This window comes from Dermochelys coriacea, chromosome 5 (assembly GCF_009764565.3).
Source record: "Dermochelys coriacea isolate rDerCor1 chromosome 5, rDerCor1.pri.v4, whole genome shotgun sequence".
Lineage (NCBI taxonomy): Eukaryota > Metazoa > Chordata > Testudines > Dermochelyidae > Dermochelys > Dermochelys coriacea.
Genome location: NC_050072.1, coordinates 109575126 through 109595276, shown reverse-complemented (window position 1 = coordinate 109595276; position 20151 = coordinate 109575126). Strand labels below are relative to the sequence as shown.

At 38.1% G+C, this 20151-nt stretch overlaps 1 protein-coding gene across 30 annotated transcripts in view; it reads left to right on the top strand.

Annotated features, from left to right (window-relative positions):
* The window catches only part of MPDZ (multiple PDZ domain crumbs cell polarity complex component), a 137338-nt gene that overhangs the window by 43824 nt on the left and 73363 nt on the right, over positions 1–20151 (top strand). For 27 of the 30 annotated variants that reach the window (XM_038402211.2, XM_038402215.2, XM_043514328.1 and 24 more), the window contains 7 exons: positions 3645–3724; positions 5656–5802; positions 7359–7526; positions 10572–10754; positions 13132–13341; positions 15498–15614; positions 19671–19832. In XM_038402211.2, the coding sequence (XP_038258139.1) occupies positions 3645–3724; positions 5656–5802; positions 7359–7526; positions 10572–10754; positions 13132–13341; positions 15498–15614; positions 19671–19832 (1067 nt within the window). The remainder of the gene's footprint in view (positions 1–3644; positions 3725–5655; positions 5803–7358; positions 7527–10571; positions 10755–13131; positions 13342–15497; positions 15615–19670; positions 19833–20151) is intronic. The other 3 variants (XM_043514326.1, XM_038402217.2, XM_043514333.1) reach the window with 1 other exon arrangement.

Here is a 20151-nt window from a genome sequence, read left to right as displayed (position 1 = left end):
TTGTATGAAAGCAAGTATTGTCATTGAGTGTAATTGTATATAGTTAAGTCTAAGATGTATATCTCAGTGTTTAAGGCGAAGTGTGAGCAGTTTTGCTTTGGCAAATATCCTTTTAGTTTCATAAACTAATTCCAGTTTGTCTTACTCATTAAATTCTTTATTTTCCATAAAGAAAAGGAGTACTTGTGGCACCTTAGAGACTAAAGGAATTTATTAGAGCATAAGCTTTCGTGAGCTACAGCTCACTTCATCGGATGCATTTGGTGGAAAAAACAGAGGAGAGATTTATATACACACACACAGAGAACATGAAACAATGGGTTTATCATACACACTGTAAGGAGAGTGATCACTTAAGATAAGCCATCACCAGCAGCGGGGGGGGAAAGAGGAAAACCTTTCATGGTGACAAGCAAGGTAGGCTAATTCCAGCAGTTAACAAGAATATCAGAGGAATAGTGGGGGGTGGGGTGGGAGGGAGAAATACCATGGGGAAATAGTTTTACTTTGTGTAATGACTCATCCATTCCCAGTCTCTATTCAAGCCTAAGTTAATTGTATCCAGTTTGCAAATTAATTCCAATTCAGCAGTCTCTCGTTGGAGTCTGTTTTTGAAGCTTTTTTGTTGAAGTATAGCCACTCTTAGGTCTGTGATCGAGTGACCAGAGAGATTGAAGTGTTCTCCAACTGGTTTTTGAATGTTATAATTCTTGACGTCTGATTTGTGTCCATTCATTCTTTTACGTAGAGACTGTCCAGTTTGGCCAATGTACATGGCAGAGGGGCATTGCTGGCACATGATGGCATATATCACATTGGTAGATGCGCAGGTGAACGAGCCTCTGATAGTGTGGCTGATGAGTTCCCCCCCACCCCCCCCCCCCCACTGTTCCTCTGATATTCTTGTTAACTGCTGGAATTAGCCTACCTTGCTTGTCACCATGAAAGGTTTTCCTCTTTCCCCCCCCTGCTGCTGGTGATGGCTTATCTTAAGTGATCACTCTCGTTACAGTGTGTATGATAAACCCATTGTTTCATGTTCTCTGTGTGTGTATATAAATCTCCCCTCTGTTTTTTCCACCAAATGCATCCGATGAAGTGAGCTGTGGCTCACGAAAGCTTATGCTCTAATAAATTTGTTAGTCTCTAAGGTGCCACAAGTACTCCTTTTCTTTTTGCGAATACAAACTAACACGGCTGCTACTCTGAAACCTTTATTTTCCATGTTAGGCATTTTCATTCCAATCCTCTGTGACCATCCAACACTCGTAATTCTTGTGATAGACTTCCCTGTGATATATCTCCTAAACTGCCTTTATTTTGGTGGTCTCTGTTCTCTGATAGTGTTTGAAATTGAGACACTTCTTGCTCATTGGAACACTGTGACTTTCCTGTTCTCTTTCCTGAAATTCTTACTTTCTATCTTCCATTCCTCCTATCTCTTGAGCTGCTACGTCTCACTGACGTGCTATGGAAGGATATATTATCTAATATTGTGCTCTTACAGTTTTTTAATTGGCATGTAAACGTTCTGTACATTCCATACCTAGAGAGCAGCTGAAAAATGCCATCCCAGCTAGTTCTCTAAATTAATTTACTACTTTTCTGAGTTCTCTGTCAGCTGCTTTCCGTCATTCTAGATAGATGATCAAATGTATTCATTTATTTATTTTTCTGAGGTTCCACTCAGATGCTTTGTTCCCAACTGAGTCTTCTGATCTTGGGAAAATATTTCAAACTTGAGTACCAGTGGACATCTAAATAAATGGCCTTATTTTTATTTAAGTGCCTAAATATAGACTAGAGCTAGGATTTTTAAGTAGCCTGAGGGAATTAGAGAGCCAGTTCCCATTGAAAGTTGATGAGAGTTGACAACCTAGCTCCCTTAGGCAACTAAAGCTGGGATTTTGACATGAGCCTGTCATTAGCACCTATGTTTGGAGAATTTGTTCTTAGTATTGTACTAAAAAATCAATCTTTGTAGCTTTGATATTGTGGCTTTTGCTTGGTCATTCTAGGTTCTCATTGGTTTGTGTCAGTATCATCATGAGAATCTGACTCTCCATGTCTGTGTCTGGTAGCTCTTTTATCTAAACACTGTTGTTTCTCTTCCTAGAATTCAATCAATTTAAATGAGAAAAAATGAACAATAGAGACCTGCTATTTCTTTGTATTTTTCAGTTGTATATAAACTTTAGATCATGTTAGAGTGACTGGAGTTTACTGCCTTGCCTAGCACATGATTGTTTCTCACAGCTTTCTTCTCTTTCCACCCCTCCTTCTTTTCAAATAAAGCCTTTGTTGTTCCCATGACCTCCGATGTATGTGTTTTCTCTTTTTATGAAGAAAATTTGACTTTGGGATTTCATTCTTCCACTGCCCTCTAGGGACCACAGTTTCAAAAGCAGCCTCTAAATTCGTGCTCCCAATTCTGAGGGCTTGAAAACTCAGATTCATGTGTGTGAATTGGGTACTTAGATTCTTGTCATATAAGCTGCTCAACATTCGCACAGGGGCCTGCTCACAAGGAGCAATTTGTAGCATCAGCATCTTAGTATCTAAACATCGAACTGGCACACCTGGGTGTGTGTGTGTGTGTGTGTGTGTGTGTGTGTGAGAGAGAGAGACTCATACACTTGGGGCATGCTTCTAACTTGTCCCTCCACATTTTGAGGTTGGATTGAGGCTACTTTTGAATATTTGGACTCAGGAGTCATCCTTGTGACTTTTTCTGACCTTAGCTTTTTGTTTGGACTTCATGTGTTTGGGAAAAGCATATATTTAAAGCTTTATACTGTATCTTACTGCTACCAGTTTTCATTTTACATCAGCTCGCAATAGTATAATTTAGACCTACCTATGATATAATATGATTTTTATTAAACTGAAAGTGTATGTCAGTGTAATAGGTAAAAACAGCATTTAGAGCTACCACTGTTAGTCTTTACCTCACAGTTCAAAAAAGTGGGTTATGTTATAAAAAGGTAGAAGGTACTTGCAGTTTCTCCATTAATAGAAATGGGGATGGCATGGTAGAAGGTAACCAGAGAGATCCCCAGGGTCTTAGTTATTCAGGAAAATCAGATAAGTGAGGACTGCATTCTTTGGAAGAGAGGAATTGAAAGAAGCTTCTTGAAGCATACACAGCACTGAATGGAATAAGGGTTACTAGGTGTTGAAGGTTATTTGGGCTCGTATTGAATATAAAAAACAAAGCGACAGAAAAGTAAGCTAAAAGATCTTTTTCTAAAGGAATTTTAGTGTGAGCACTTCACTCTGCAAATGTGTAATGTTTGAATATACTACTAAGGGTAGCGATAGAAACAAATAGTATAAGTAGTATTAAAAATAATTTGACAAGTATATTATATAGACAAAATGTTTGTGTGCTGCAGGTGCAACTCTAACGCTGTAATGGAGCAAACCCGTATTTCCAATCCTTTTTCCGTGTTAAAATTGTTAATGTTCCTGTATGCTAAATCTAAAACGGGGGAGGAAACGTATGTTGCACTTTTAAATAATGTATGATAGTATTTTCAATATTATGGAATACTGTGCAAGTCTTGCCACAGTCCAGATACTTTACTTTCTATAGAAATAAGATCGTCAGGTTTTCATTGTGGTAATCTCAATACAACTTCTAGGTTTCCAGCTAACTTCCACAGGAGAAGCAGTATTGCAGAATAAATGGCAAAGGATTATGGGTACAAATTATGAGATAGTGGTATGTAAACCCTAATTATTACTATTAAATGTTCTTTATAGTGCTTACCTATAACATTTACTGCATTCAATTTTCCATTTTTCTGTGTGCATTTTAAACTACTGACTCATGAAACTTGAGGTTTTTTTCATGTTAAATGCTGAATGTAAAGATGTAATTTTTCTCCTAAATACATTTTTATGCAATAAGCCAGACAAGCAAAAAAATAAGCGCAGGCTTCTGAGCAAATTTACTATGGATTTGGTGGGTGCTGAAACAATTCACAAATTTAGTGAATAATTTTGGCTAAATGCAAAATAAAAATTCAAAAGTGTCAAAATGCTTTGATATATTTGAACAAACCATTTTATACTTCATTTCAAAACAGTATTTTGGAAATGAAACGTGATTTCATTTTGAAAATATCGTTTCAAATCAGCATTCTAGATATTTTATTCAACCTGAATAAAAGGTTTTCATGTTGGTAAGAAAAAACGAAAATATACCGTTTTGGTTCAAAATGAACCATATTTGTTTCAGATTTTTGATCAGTCACTGAACTGAACAATCAGTTATTCACTCAACTCTACTTAGGACCCTCCATACACTCTATGTAATGAGTGAATTGTTTTGATTGGTATAATGATCAAACTACTGCATGAGACATTTATAATAAAAAATGAAAATGCAATCAATGAAGGGATTGATTTTTGAAAATTGAACGCCCAAAAGTATACACTCTAAAATGTGTGCTCTATTGCAATGTAATTTTTATATACAGTGACTGCATGTGTACAGGCTAAAAGGATAATTTTCTGTGATGATGACCAGGTCCTTATGTAACAGTCCATTAGTACAAGCAGTTCCACTATTTGTATATGCAAAAAGAAAAGGAGTACTTGTGGCACCTTAGAGACTAACAAATTTATTAGAGCATAAGCTTTTGTGAGCTACAGCTCACTTCATCGGATGCATTTGTATATGAAATTGTGAAAATAGTACCAGTATTTACTGAATTTAGGTGGAAAGAGCCTCCGCTCTTGTGTGGCCAGCGTAGGGGTAGGCAGAATTTCAGTTTCTGCGCTCAAGAAATTAGACTTTTTTCTTCTCTGTACTCCCTGGAAATATACAGCACCTCAAAGGAGCATGCAGGGCAGTGGGAGGTAGGGCCATGGCTCCAATCTCTCAACCCCCATTCACTGACTAGTAGAGCTGGCAATCTACAAACATAGTAAATTTCATTTTACAGACTTGTGTGGCATCACATGTGCAGCCACACTCTGCTTGAGAGCTCTGGTAGGGAAGTGTCTGTGAGTTGTGAATCCATGTCTGTCGTGTAGAAGACCTGAGAGAGGCAAGGTGAGTGAGGAAATATATTTTATTGGACCAGCTTTCAAGCTCCAAAGAGTTGTCCTTCGGGTCTGGGGAGAGCTCTGTTGAGCCCGAAAGCTTGTCTCTTCAACAGCATAAGTTGGTTCAATAAAAGATATTACTTGACCCATCTTCTTTCTGTCTCTCTCTCTCATATCCTCGGACCAACACAGCTACAACAACACTGCAAGCATAGAAGACATTCCTTTTAAAAAAAACTGTATTAGCCTTTGCAGCTGCATAATTTCTGCTGGATTGAGCCCTTTGATTTTAGCCTTCATTCCATTTGTTTTGAGTTCCACCTGGATCCCTTTTATCTATATGGTAGTCTTTGCTACCAGCAGTTGTAGTCCTCTAAGTAGAATGGGAAGTTACAGCTGGCTGCTTCCTTTCAGCGTCTGTTGTGATTCCATCTTGTGTTTGATGTAAAACGAATGAGCAAAGATGCTCTTTCAAATGAGTGAACTTGTAATTTAAAAGCAGAATATAGCTGGCAAGTCTTATATTTCCCTTCTAAAACTACTGCTTCTTTGTATGTGAATTTGACTGAAAAATAACTCTCTCTTTCTCAATCTTTTTAGGTGGCTGAAGTTAACAAATTTAGTGAAAGCAGCGGGTTAGGGATAAGCTTGGAAGCTGCGGTGGGACATCATTTCATCCGATCTGTTTTACCAGAAGGGCCAGTTGGACGATGTGGCAGGCTGTTCAGTGGAGATGAACTCCTGGAAGTAAGGGAGAATTCCCACTTTATCTTTGCTCCTTTATATAGCAAGGTCCTGAAAAGGTGGCCTAATTTCTCACATGGCATCTCTTGTAACACACAGTTCTTTAAATTAAATTAAATAATAAAAAATGAGCAGCTACTAGTTGAATTTTCAAAGGTATAGTATGTAATGGGTCAAAAAGTGTACACAAATTCTGGATTTAGTCAAAACATAATTTTAAAAAAATGATGCAAGTTTGGTTTTCATGAAGGCAAGAGAACAATAAGATTCATCATGGTCCATACATAATGTTACTGTTCCTACCTAGCTATGCTAATGTTGTTCAGTCTTTACCTGCCGTATCTTTTCTTTTCCTTTCCTGGGGGTCTCTCTCCAGAAAGTAGTCTCATTCAAGCTAAAATTTATGGTGGTTTGTGATGTGAATACATGTTTTTTTTATGAAATGACCAAACTCATTACCCACTTTTGACTATTCAGTTTAAATCTTGTTTTGGATCTGAGCCTGCTCAATGGACTTTCATAGAAGTAGGATTGGGTCCTATATTGATATATTTGTGCACAAATCAAAAAACCAAAGGAAGTGAAGAGAAGACATTCTTTAATTGGCTGTAGACTGATGCCGGGAGTTCGGGTAACAAACAAGAGGAATCAGAATTGCTCATCTGTGAGCATCAATTCAATCTAGCTGGTATTATTGAAACCTGGTGGGATGATTTGCTTGACTAGAATATTAAAATCAATGGTTATAACCTATTTAGGAGGGATTGAGGAAGCAAATGGGGTAGCAGAGTGGCACTCTGTGTCAAATGGCATTACCTGTTTGAGTCACTGACAGCTCAGAAGAAAATAATTTTGAATGCCTATGGATCAGTGTTCTAAGAGATAAAGCACAAGATGGGATACTAACTGAGTCTTGCCACAGACTGCTAAATCACCCTAAGGAACAGGATGACTGGCTCCTTAGGGGCCTGCCTGTATAGGAAGAAAAGCTGTGTGATCATGGGGAACTTCAGACTGAATGACATATTAAAACATCCTTGCTATTTCTACATATTATAGGTGAGTTTCCTAACTCAGGAAGTGTTGTGTCCAACATGGGGGGAAGGGAGAGAATTCTATGTTAGACTTCATCCTGATGGATAAAGAATTATTGATTTATGTAACTATAAATTAGTAGTATTTTAAGTACAAGTGGTCGCACGTGTCTCTCTCTCCCTCTCTCTCTCTCTCTCTCTGCCTCCCTCACCCACTTCCCCCCTACTTGCTTGCTTTAAAAAGGGGCAGATTCACAAACCATTGGAACAATCTACCAAGGATTGTGGTGAGTTCTCCATCACTGGCAATTTTAAAATCACGTTTTGCATGCTTTTCTAAAAGAGAATCTCTAGTTTACCTGATATTTCAAGAATGTTTTATGATCTCTGTTATGTAGGAAGTCAGCCTAGATGATCGTAGTAGTTCTTTCTGGCCATAGAATCTGTAAATCCATGCTAACAAGTTTATTCTCATTTTTATTCTTTGTATTTCTGTTGAATGTGTTTTGTTCTGTTTTTCCTCAGGTGAATGGGATATCTTTACTTGGGGAAAATCACAAGGATGTGGTAAATATTTTAAAAGAGCTGCCTATCAAGGTGACAATGATCTGCTGCCGTCCCATTGCTTCTCCTGTCAGTCAGTCAGAACAATTGGACAATCGGACCCTCTCTGAGGTTCAGCTCACAGAAAAGGTACTACTGTTAATTTAAAAAGCAGCACCTCATTTATTTATTTTTATTATAAAATGTACCTTATTATAAACCAACAAGATTTCATGTACAGAGATTTGAAAGACCATTATGGTTTTAAATTAGTGATGGAAAAGGACAAACTTTCCCTCAAACCATATACCAAATCATCAGCTCCGATTAATGCAAAAAAAGTGATTGCCTTGCATCATGCCTAAGGTTAAGATTTTGTTACGGGTGTTTTTAGTAAAAGTCAGAGACAGGTCGTGGGCAATAAACAAAAATTCACAGAAGCCCACAACCTCTCTGTGACTTTTACTAAAAAAAAAAAAAAAAAAATTAGCCTGGGGAAAACTAACAGTTGGAGCGCTGCCAGGGGTTGACCAGTAGCTGTTCCAATCCTGCCACTGCTTCTGCCCTGGGTGTGTGGGAGGGATGTTGACCCAACCATGGCTGTTGTTTCAGACCTGGAACTGCTGCTCTGGCCCTGGGCCAATCGCTGGCTAGCTGCTCTGGCGGCCCTGAGGCTGGCCACCAGAGAAGAAGTCACAGGTCCCAGAAACTCATGGAATCCGCAGCCTCTGTGACAGAATCATACCCTTAATCGTGCCCTAAGAGAAATGGACATAATCTCCATTTGATCCATAGTGGAGGAAAAATTCCAGAATCAAGGTCTGAGAAACTCCATAGCAAGGATTTTTTAGTGTATTTGTAAATTCAGGGGTTGTACCCTATGACTGGAGAATTGCTAGTATAGAACCTATTTTTAATTAAGCAGGAAAAGATCCATGGAACTACAGGCCTGTTCCTTTGATCTCAGTTTTATGCAAGGTCTTGGAACAAAAGAAGGTAGTTAACACATAGATGTAAGCAGTAATTATGGTGTGGTTTTTAGAAAAGGTAGATCATGCCAGACCAACCTGATCTCCTTCTTTGAGACGATAACTTTTTTTTAGTCAAAGGAAATGCAGTAGATCTAATCTGCCTGAATTTCAGTAAGGTATTCGATTTGGTTCCACATGTGAAATTATTAGTTAAATTGGAGAAGATGAGGATTAATATGGGAATTGAAAGGTTGATAAGGAACTGGTTAAAGAGGAGACTACAAAGGGTCATATTGAAAGATGAACAGTCAGGCTGAAGGGAGTTAACTAGTTGAGTTCCTCCGGGACTGGTCTTGGGGCCAATCTTATTTAACATTTTCATTCATGACCTTGGCACAAAAAGGAGGACTATGCTAATAAAATTCATGGATGACCCAAAGTTGGGGGAATAACCAATATGGAAGAGGACCAAAATATCATAGAAGATCTGGAGGATCTTAAAAACTGGAGTAATAAAAATGGGATAAAATTTAATAGTGCTAAGTGCAAGGTCATGCACTTAGGGACTAACAAAAATTCTTGTTGTTATAAGCTGAGGTTGTATCAGTTGGAAGTGACTGAAGAGGAGAAAGACCTAGATGTATTGGTCAATCATAGGATGACTATTTTCCAGCAATGTGATGTGGCCATGAAATAGGCTAATGCCATCTTAGGATGCATCAGGCAAGATATTTCCAATAGAGACAGGAAGATGTTAGTACCATTAAACAAGGCAATAATGAGACCTCATCTGGAAAACTGTGTGCAATTCTGGCCTCCCATGTTTTAGAAAGATGAATTCAAACTGGATCAGGTGCAGAGAATGGCCACTGGGATGATCAGAGTAATGGAAAACTTAGCTTGTGAGAGGAGCTTGGCTTGTTTAGCCTAATCAGTTGAAGACTGAGGGGAGATGTGATTTGCTCTCTGTAAATACATCAGAGAGAGAATTACCAAAGAGGGAGAGGAGTTATTTGAGTTAAGCACCAGTGTTGACACAAGAACAAATGGATATAAACTGGATGTCAACAAGTTTAGGCTTGAAATTACACAGAGGTTTCTATCACAGTGTGTCCCTATGGGTCCTCCACAACCCACCCTCCTCCCCTCTACTTCGGAGCTCTTGTCAATGACTCTGTGGTGGAGATGGAACTGAGGGGGGTTATCTCCCGTGCACTGTCTGTCTTCGTGGTGCAGCACGAGGAGGGACAGCGCACGTACAGACCTAACAGACACTGATACCGAACTTCTCCAATCAGCAGTGCAGGGATGCAAGCGCACCTACAGTGGAGCACCCATGGGGGACACATCTCAAAGAACCCTCGTTACTGCACAGTGGGAGTAACTTCTTGTCAGTGCTCTCGATACTACATCTGAATGCCTTGCTCCTGTTGTGAATGCCATTGCATTTGGTATCATTCTTAATCATACAACTGGTATTGCACATTATAGCCACATAACTGTGGCATCTTCTTTTGAATGTGTACACCACAGTGGTAGAATGTGGGTTAAGGCATAATTTATTACCTCAGAAACGATGTTTGCAAACTTTACCCACTTAGCATATCTGTATATTAAGTATGTTGGAGTAGTGTATGGCAGTTTCTGTAGAGGGAGATCCACCATGAATTTTCAATTCTGTGCTTATATGGCATATGGAGCAAAATATGTCTCCTCACTGCTAAGCATCTGTATTCCGCTAAACAAATGAATACTGTTGCTTTTGTGCTCTTCTGTCAATATTATTAAATCGGTTATATGGGGTGCAGGTTGCAGATGTGAACTATACATTTTTCTAAGAGTCTGAGATGATAGATGTAGTATAAACGTGTAGATAGCTAGAGAGTGGTTAATTCTGCATGCAAGAATCCATATGAATGCACAATACCCCATGTCGGGAGTGCAATTTCCTGTAGGTTTGCATGTTTTATGACAAGCATGAACCCTGTTCTTTAAAAGTATAACTTTGATATTAAAACACTTGAGCAATGATGTTCAATCCTTCTGTATTAGATTTATTATATACTTACTTCCTAGATACTCGGCACCATCAGATAAAATGGAATATAACCTTTGAGCTTTTATCTCCATTTTGGTGTGCATCACTTGGGTACTGATAATTCATGAAATTTGACATGTGCCACATAAATATTATGGGGTTGGTGGGTTTTCTTTGTCTTTCCAGTCTCATGTAGACCTTGGTGAAGTCATTGGCTCCTCAGAGACAGAGGATACTGAAATGGCTGATGTAGGTCAGAATATCGACGAGGTGCAAGGATCTCCTTTGGCAATGTGGGAAACAGAAATACAACATGTTGAGCTGGAGAAAGGGAGCATGGGACTTGGCTTTAGCATATTAGATTACCAGGTAACATCTATATTCCTTATTTCAGCAGAAGAAGATAAAATATTTTTTATTGAATGTAGATCCCATCCATTATATGTGAGGTGAATGCAAACCAGACAATATTCTCATATGTTAGAGTAAGCAGGTAATACAAATTTTCATACTCCTCTTGGGTCTTACTCAGACATCTCAATAACTATATTCTTCATTCCTCTTATTATATTAAGAGCACAGAGTATCAATCCAGCCCAAATAAATAAATGTTCACATAGAGGGCTAGGTTTTTAAAAGGCGCTTCTTCCTATTCTTTGAGTGCAATGAGTTGTGCACACAATTCAGGGGTTCTAACCGGGTGATTTGCACCTGCAGTTAAGTACTGAGAGGCACAAGTGTTCTGGTTTGCATCCAGAATTCAACTGCAGTTGCAAATTATGCCCACACTTCATTTCTTATGGGTTGGCTAGAGGGTGGATCTTTTGAAAACACCCCTCCACAGTATTTCTTTATGTAGTGAGCAATTAAGGAATATAATAAGGTTACATTGTCTAATAATAGTTACATATTCTGAATTCTGGAGATTATCAGAGAAATGTACAGTTCTTGTGAACATTTTGATATTTACTGTGAACATATTTCATATTTGTCTCTATCAGTTCTTTGAGATTTCATGAAATTGATTCACTATTCTCATGTATAAGATGGAAAAGTCATTCACAATATTTATGCTTTTTTCTCTCAGAAATATGAATGATGAGCTAAATTTTCCAAATATTTTATATTTGGAAGAAGTTTAATCTTTATTTCTAGCAAATTTTCAGTTAATTCTTAATTTTGACTATAGTTACAGTTACATAAGCTTGAGTGGTTTTCCCCTCCCACTCCTGGTGAGAATGAACAAGTGAGTAAGGGTGGGGGAGAGGGAGCGACAGAGGGAAGTGGGGAATGGAGTGAACAGGGTGAGGCTCGGAGAAGGGGCAGGGCAAGAGTGTTCGGTTTTATTTGATCAGAAAGTTAGCAACCCTAATGTTGATAACTGTAAGCAGATTCCTTGAAAGGGTAGAGGATATTCAGTGTGACACAGGTAAAATGCAGTCCCATCTCAGATGATGCTGTAAATGCTCTTGGATGAAGTTGTGAGGGCTGCTGCCCACTCAAGTAATGTCTCCAGAGAGATGCTACTTGCATTACACTCTGTAAGACGCTGATTATACTGTATTGTTAACCATTCTTTCATGGATCTCTACCTTATTATATCATACTAATTCCCATGGGTTTTCGAGGATCTTGTCATTTCTTCATATTAACTGTCAAGAGTCACTTATTTCCATATTTTCAGTTGTACAACTTGCAGTGCTAAACTAGCATCTTTTCCAATACTTAATATATTAAGTAGCAAGGAAGGTTGCTACTGTATCTAAGTTGAAGTTGCTAAATGTGTTGATCTAGGTACCACTATGTAATTTAGGGTTTTAGCCACTAAGCTTTTAGAATTAATAAAGCTTATACTGTATTATGTAATATCCTACTGTGCTTGCACAGTGGAATGAAAGTAACATATTGTGAAAAATCAATGTCTGATGTTCTAACTATGGTCCTTGTGAGATTCTGTGCTGTATTATGCAAATGTATATAACGGATACGTTAGAATTTGTTATAGAGATTAAATTCCAGTTCTTGGTCTTTGATTACACTTATGTTTAATTAAAATGTGTGTGTCAGGGAGTGGGGATTATATTGAAGTGTTAAAAGCAAACTTTACTCTTTTTGTATTGCATTGTTTATAAAGTGCTTTATAAACTTACTTTACAATGGTATGTGTCAATCTCTATTAAAATGTCTGTCTCATGTACGTATAAGGGCTCCTCTCTTATTATAACGTCCCTTCATGACTGAGTGAGATCACGTACTACGAGCTGCAAGGAATCTCTAAATAAACCCTTTGGTCCATCAGAGCCCACATGTATTAACCTTCCAAGCCTTTATCCCCAGGCATTTGAGCATGTAGAAGGTTGAGGGCTGGAGAGATGTTGTTACTGTGGAAGGTGTTTGTTTTAATTGCTGGCATGTAATTATTTGCTACACTGGGAAGTGCAGTCCATGATTCAGTAGTTTTACTGTGAAACTAGATAATGTAAAAGCACTCAGCGCATGTGAGGACTAATTATTTGTGCTTTTATGTATCAAAATAAATGACTAAATAATAATAGGGGCAAATCCAGAGGTCTTTTCTAAGTGTCCTAAGCCATTGCTGAAGTAAGCTCACTTTGAAGAGTCATCTGCAGTTTGCCTGAGTAGGGACTGAGTCAGGACCTCGGGAGCTGGCCCATACAGGTTAGATAACTTTTTATGAATTAAAAATAAGCATGTGAACTGGTTTTCTCACTTTGTTTTCAATTAGGACCCAGTGGACCCGGCAAACACAGTAATTGTAATCCGCTCATTGGTTTCTGGTGGTGTTGCTGAACAAGATGGCAGACTTCTTCCTGGAGATCGGCTGATGTTTGTCAATGATATCAACTTGGAAAATGGCAACCTGGAGGAAGCTGTACAAGCACTGAAAGGAGCACCAGTAGGAACAGTTAGAATAGGAGTTGCCAAACCACTGCCTGTAAGGATTGGGTGCTAGATGATTGATTTTCATATGTTGCTGGCCAATATCTTTGCTTAATCTATCACTGCTTTTGTGCCACTCAGATGGCATAAAGCTGCCAAAAGCCGTTTTAGCTGACTCACTGAATATTCTCCTTCCGGTGGGAAATCCCTGGATGGTACAGAGCTGGTGTAGAACTTTTACAACCCTTCACTCCTGCCCCCAATCTATGAGGTGTTGGTGGGGGAATGATTGGAGCATCCCTATGCCTTTGGAGCATCCCAGCTACCAATGCAGACACCTAGGGCTGTGGATAGCGAGGCATAACTTAGCATTGTCCTGAGGTTGCTCTCAGATATGAGGGTATGTGAAGGTGGTTTAAAGCCAACCTTGTATCACCTTTCCAGAGCTGTGCTAACTCTGGTTTTAGTCAGGATTTATGCTGAAACATATACCTATTTAATATCAAACATATTTAGATTATGCTCTTTATGTTAAAATGTATATGTACATTTCAGTTCATCCAAAGTAAACCTAATACTTATACTGAAATGGTATAGTATTTCAGCTAATCAGAGCGTGAGGATGTTCTGCAGTTACTGACCTATAACTGTTATCTGTTATTAATTCACTGCTGTGCACTCTGGCTGGGGGGGGTCCTAATTTGAATGATGAATTCAAAATACTTTACAAACATTAATTAAACCTCAAATAGTCCTCTTTTGGTAAGCAAGATTACTCACATTTTAGATTTCAGAGTAGCAGCCGTGTTAGTCTGTATCCACAAAAAGAAAAGAAGTACTTGTGGCACCTTAGAGAAGAACAAATTTATTTGAGCATAAGCTTTTGTAAGCCACAGCTCACTTCATTGTATGCGTCCGATGAAGTGAGTTGTAGCTCACGTATGCTCAAATAAATTTGTTCGTCTCTAAGATGCCACAAGTACTCCTTTTCTTTTTTCACCATTTTAGAGAGAGAGAAATTAAAGCACTACCAAAGGGTAAATAGCTTGGTCAAGACCACATAGTGAGAGTATTAGAGAGAGACATGAATAGAAGCCAGAACTCATTGAACCATACTCCCTTCCTTACTGACCAGGGAAATCAAACAAAACCTTTGGAATAATGCTTCTTTGAATAATTACAGAGTAAAAACAAAATATTCGGCCAGATTCTCCCTTGGTTTAAGTTGGAATCAGTGGAGCTACACCAATTTCCACCATCTGAGGATCTGGCTCATTTTATTTATAAGACTGAGTTATTTTTTTTTCTATCTCTCTCTTGAATGTTACAATCCCACAATCCTTTCCTGCACAGAATTCTCCTTGATTCCAGATTCTGGCTCTTAGCAGTTTACCCTGTAGTAATAACAAAATTTACAAGGAATTTTGGTTTTTGTTTTTGTTTTTTTTCATAGAAAGAGATTTTTAACTTGTTTCCTGTAAGAAACGTTTGCAGATTAGAATGAATGCTCCATGTTGCACAGTAATGTTTCTTGCAAAACAAATTTTTCAGAATTAATATCTTGTTTAAAGCATGAAAGATGATGACGCATGATTAAGTGTTACTTTTCTCTGGCTTTGTATAAAGCTTCAGCATTAAATGTTTAACACGTTATACTAGCTGAGTTCCGCCACACTAGAAATAATATTTTGCTCTACAGGGATGTTGGACAGATGCACTTAACAGCAGGAGCAAATTACATGGAAAAAAATGGATGCATCTGTACCACACTGACAAAGTATATTTTGTCCTCCTCTAGTGGCTGGCCTACATAGAGGATAAGAGCTCACTACTGAGACCAGCTAACAGTTACTCCTTTAGCTCTAGTAATAGAGGCCTATCGTTGCAGTGATTAAAATTCTGTGCTCTGTACCCCTGGGTGGACCATGTGATGACTGTTTTAGTAAATGCTTAATTATGGGCAAAGAATACAGAAGCCTTAAACTTATTTGTACAGTATGTTATGGGTTCTGTGTACTACTGCAGGTAAAACAACATGTGAAGGTTAAAATATGTATCATTTTACTTACCCCACACTATAATTTTGATTGAGATGATTTCTCTTCTGTACTTGGTATTTATTTGCATTTCTAAAACTCCCTTAACATTACTGACTCTGCATGTCCTATATACTGGCCACTCATCCAACTCAGAGCTTCATTCTTTCTGCAGCTTTCACCAGAAGAGGGTTATATTTCTGCTAAGGAAGATTCCTTTTTCTACAGTGCCCAGACACTTGAGGAGGAAGGGCCAGTTGATGCAGCCCTCTTCCATGCTGAGCTGGCTCTGGTTAGTGGGCACAATTTATCAAGATTTCTGTTAAAAACCCTTTTAACATTGTTTTTTTGCCTTGTCCAAATGTAATGAAAAGTCTTTTTCATCACTCTGCTTATGATTTTTTTAAAGCGTTTAGCCTCACTTCACGTGTGACCTATCATGATCTCACCAGATATCCAGATGCTGTAAACTGGCATAGATCCACTGAAATCAATAGAGCTCCACCAGTTTGCACCAGATGATTCTCTGGCCAGAATGTTTTAGCTACTAGAAAATAAGAAAATATTTGCCTGAGATTTTTCAAAGCCAGCTAAGAGATTTCTATGCCCAGTTCCAATTGTAATGATGGGCATTGGGCATTCAGACTTCATAGGTGTTTTCAAAAAACCTTGTCCTTTGTACGTAAGCTTTTATTTAACTACATAGTAGAAACTTCTATTTACCAACGTAATAATGTGGATGTCTCTTTTTATTAATAGTTTGAAAAGTTGGTGGAACTCTGTTTTGCCTCTAAATGGCATTCTTGCTGTGCAACTTTTAAATAAAGTTTCCTGCATTTCTTTTTTTAATAGCTATATTTACACTACAATATTGTTCAGTGATCACAAGATTTGTAAGTATAAAAACTATGGATTTTTACAGTGCAAGCAACTTACATGAAGTGTAGATATTTTTCCGCATTTCCAGAAACTGCCAATAGGAATCCAGATTTTTAACGTATTCTTCTCTTTATTTGCTCAGACCTGGGTCCTGAACTTGCACGATGCTGAGCACTGACTAAGAAATGTTGAGTACCTTCAGCTCCCGTTGAAGTCATATTTTGATATAGATATGAATTGAGAAGTTTAAGTTAAATTTATAAAAAATCATCAGCATCCTTAAAGAGGATGTTTCATACAGAAAAAAACTGTTGAATAGGAGAATTAAATCCTTCCACGTGTTTGTCATAGTTTTTTATAGCTTGCTTGTGAATGACAGAAGTGCTTTTTTCTAACAATGTCTTTAAATTCCACTGTCCCTATCCTCTTCCTGTTTAATCTTGCCTTGCTGTCATGGTACAGCATTTATAATATCACAGTTGTTTTCCCGACAACAAGATTATGACTTTATTGATGCATCAAAGAGAAACTAGGTTGTGAGTGAGAAATGTCCTTTATTGCTAGTTGGCTGAGTAAGGGTTGAGTAAAAACTGAGCTCAGAATTTGGCCCACAGGTATTGTTCATGAAACTCAGGTGTCACATTTCAAGAAGGATGTTGGTAAATTTGAGAGGGTTCAGAGAAGAGTCTCTGGAGAATGAGTAAAGGATTAGGAAAAACGTGAGTTATAGTGATAGATTGAGCTCTGAGTCTATCGATTTAGTTTAACAAAGGAAAGGTTAAGGGGTAACTTGATTATAGTATGAGTGTCTACATGGGGAACAAATATTTAATAATGTGCTTTTCAATCTACCACAGAAAGGTAAGTCATGATCCAATGGCTAGAAGTTGAAGCGAGATAATTTCAGACAGGCATTTTTGACAGTGAGAGTAATTAACAATTGGAACAATTTGCCAAGTGTCAAAATGGATTCTCCATCACTGACAATTGTTTAATCAAGATTGGATGTTTTTCTTAAAGATCTGCTATGGTAATTATTTGGAAGAAGTTCTGTGGCCTATATTGTATTGGAGGTCAGAAAGATGATCCTTTCCGGACATGGAATGTGAAAAACATTTGAAAATAAAGCTGATATATTAATAACAATACAAAAAATGAAATAATTGTAAGGTTTAAATTTTCAAAACTGAGTGCCTAAATTGTATCTGCGAAATGGGAATTTGCATCGGCAGTTACAAATTCAAGACCTGGAGACTGCAAAGTATATGCAGTTACTTGTTTTCCATTTGCAAATATAGGGCCAAATACTGAAGTCCTTTTTCACTTTACTCAATTCTTATTCAGGCACAGTTTAGACTTCAATCTAAGTTTGCCTGAATATGGACTGAAGGGTAAAATTCTCCAAAACACCTAAGTGACTTTGCTTCTTAAGATGCATTTTCAAAGGTGACCTAGGCTCTTAGGTGCCTAAATCTCCTTGGAAGTCAATTGCATTTAGGCTCCTAAGGGCCAGATTTTTAATGATATTTAGGCATCTTACTCCAGTTGAAGTGGGAGATAGGTGCCTAAATACCCTTAAAAATCTGACCCTTAAATGTTTAAATCACTTTTGAAAATGGGACTCAGTAAAATTTTTAAAAGAGCCTCAGTTAAAACTAAGCAATAAGGCCTGGATTTGGCCTGTAGATTTTGCACATGCAGTTTAGGCATGTGTTTTTAAAAATTCAGAGGAAAGTCTTTGACTTCATCCTTCATCTGGTCTGTTGTGCCCTAGCAACATACATTTCAGGAGTCTGAGGTATGTTCTGAGGTGTGTGTATATACAATATATATATTTTAGAGCATAATCTACCTAGCGGAAGAGGATACTGCATATGCTGTTGTACCTAAACACAACAGAGTCAGCTGAAGACTGAATGCCAACACTTACTCTGAATTGTACAGGGATGCAAGGTAGTACCTTTTTAAAAAAAAAAAAAAAAATTCTACATACACCTTTGATAAAATTGGGTCTGTTATGAGAGAGGTCCATTTGCATTAGCACAAGAGTCTCAGTGGAAATATAAAAGACATTGCTGTAATCCAGTGTTTTCCAAACTGGGGACGCCGCTTGTTCAGGGAAAGCCCCTGGCAGGCCGGGCCGGTTTGTTTAACTACTGCGTCTGCAGGTTCAGCCGATCGCGGCTCCCACTGGCCGCGGTTCACTGCTCCAGGCCAATGGGAGCTGCGGGAAGCAGTGGCCGGTACGTCCCTCGGCCTGCGCCGCTTCCCGCAGCTGCCATTGACCTGCAGTGATGAACTGTGGCCAGTGGGAGCCGCGATCGGCCGAACCTGCGGACATGGCAGGTAAGCAAACTGGCCCGGCCTGCCAGGGACTTTCCCTGAACAAGTGGCATCCCAGGTTTGGGAAACACTGCTCTAATCCATGGATCATTGTCGCAACAGAAGGAATCAATCCTTTTGAGCCATTACAGTCCATTGTGACAATTATCATAATTGGAAATCTGAAATTACTAATTAATAATATGATTAACCATATAAAATAAAATACAGTATTATGAGCTGTGTTACCAGCTCTATTTAGAAGGGTCTTAACCTGTGGATTATCAACAGAGTTGGCTGTATTTGCTTCTTTTGGAGTTGACAGTGTAGGTATGATTCTGATATACCCCTTTTTTACAATAGTGTAATTCCTGATTTATATTGGTGTGAATTAGATTAGAAACAGGAACATAGTATATAAATGATAAAGTACAGTATAATACAGCTGCCACTGTACTAGTATATGCATATTACAAGCCTTATGAAACTAGTGATTGTACATGCATATAGTGAGATTTAAAAATCATGTGCTATCTATCATATTAGTTGTTATCTCACATTAAAAGATAATAGCTTGCAAACCTTTTTAATAATACAAGCTAATTTGGAAATATGGAAACAAAGTAAAGGGTCTAAAACCCCAGGATTTTGTATTTTTAAAATATTTCTGTACTTTTAAAAACCACCAAGCCTATTTAAACAAACTACTGGTGGAGGGAAATTTAATTTGTCCCTAAAATGTGGCAGTAAGTGAATATTCCCATTTTTGTAGCATTTATTCACCCAGAAGGAAAACAAACAAAAAAAAAGTCTCCGGGATTTGTTGACGCCATGGAATAAAGCAGCATTTTTCCGCTATCTAATATCTGTGGTCATGGCCATTAGCCCATCTCTGCTCTGTAGTATTTGCAAAAACTCAGAGCCAAGTTTGCCTTTCAGATACACCTATGCAACCTCTATTCTGTTTGGGGTTACGTAGGTGTAATTGAATGTGGAATTTGGTCCACTGTGTATAGAAGATTTTGTATAAAACAGAAAAATATTAAGCAAAGTACCACCAAGGATTTAGCCACACATGTGCAAGTGTTTGGGGCTTATGTGGTCTGAAAGTAGCAGATAGCCTGATTAAATTGCCTTTTGTTATTAGGTGGACTCAAGTGAGGCAGATCTAGCGGATGAATCCACCTTTGAATCACAGTATACTTCAGACAATGATGACACCTTCCAGGCTTCTATGTTAGCTCTGCACGGCAGTAGCTGTAGTGATGGTCTGAACTATAGCCTCTCTCTTCCATCATCAACTCCCAAGGTAAAAAGAAAATATAATTTTATTGATGGCAGACCTTGATTAGAAGTATAAAAAACTCAATGTTTATGTCTAGCTGCTGTATTAAATGTAGAGGCATTATGTTGCTACAATTCCATCTGCTCATAGGTTCGTTATCAGATTAAAGTGCAATTTCATTTAGGTAATGTTGATTGGATACCTTTCAGACTTGTATGTCAGAGAGAGAAGGAGATAGACAGTTCAAAGCTTTGATTGTATTTTATATCACCAGAAAGTTAACCTATTTGGAGACAATTTGTAACATCAAATCTGTGCTGAGTAGTCTGCTACAAAAATGTAA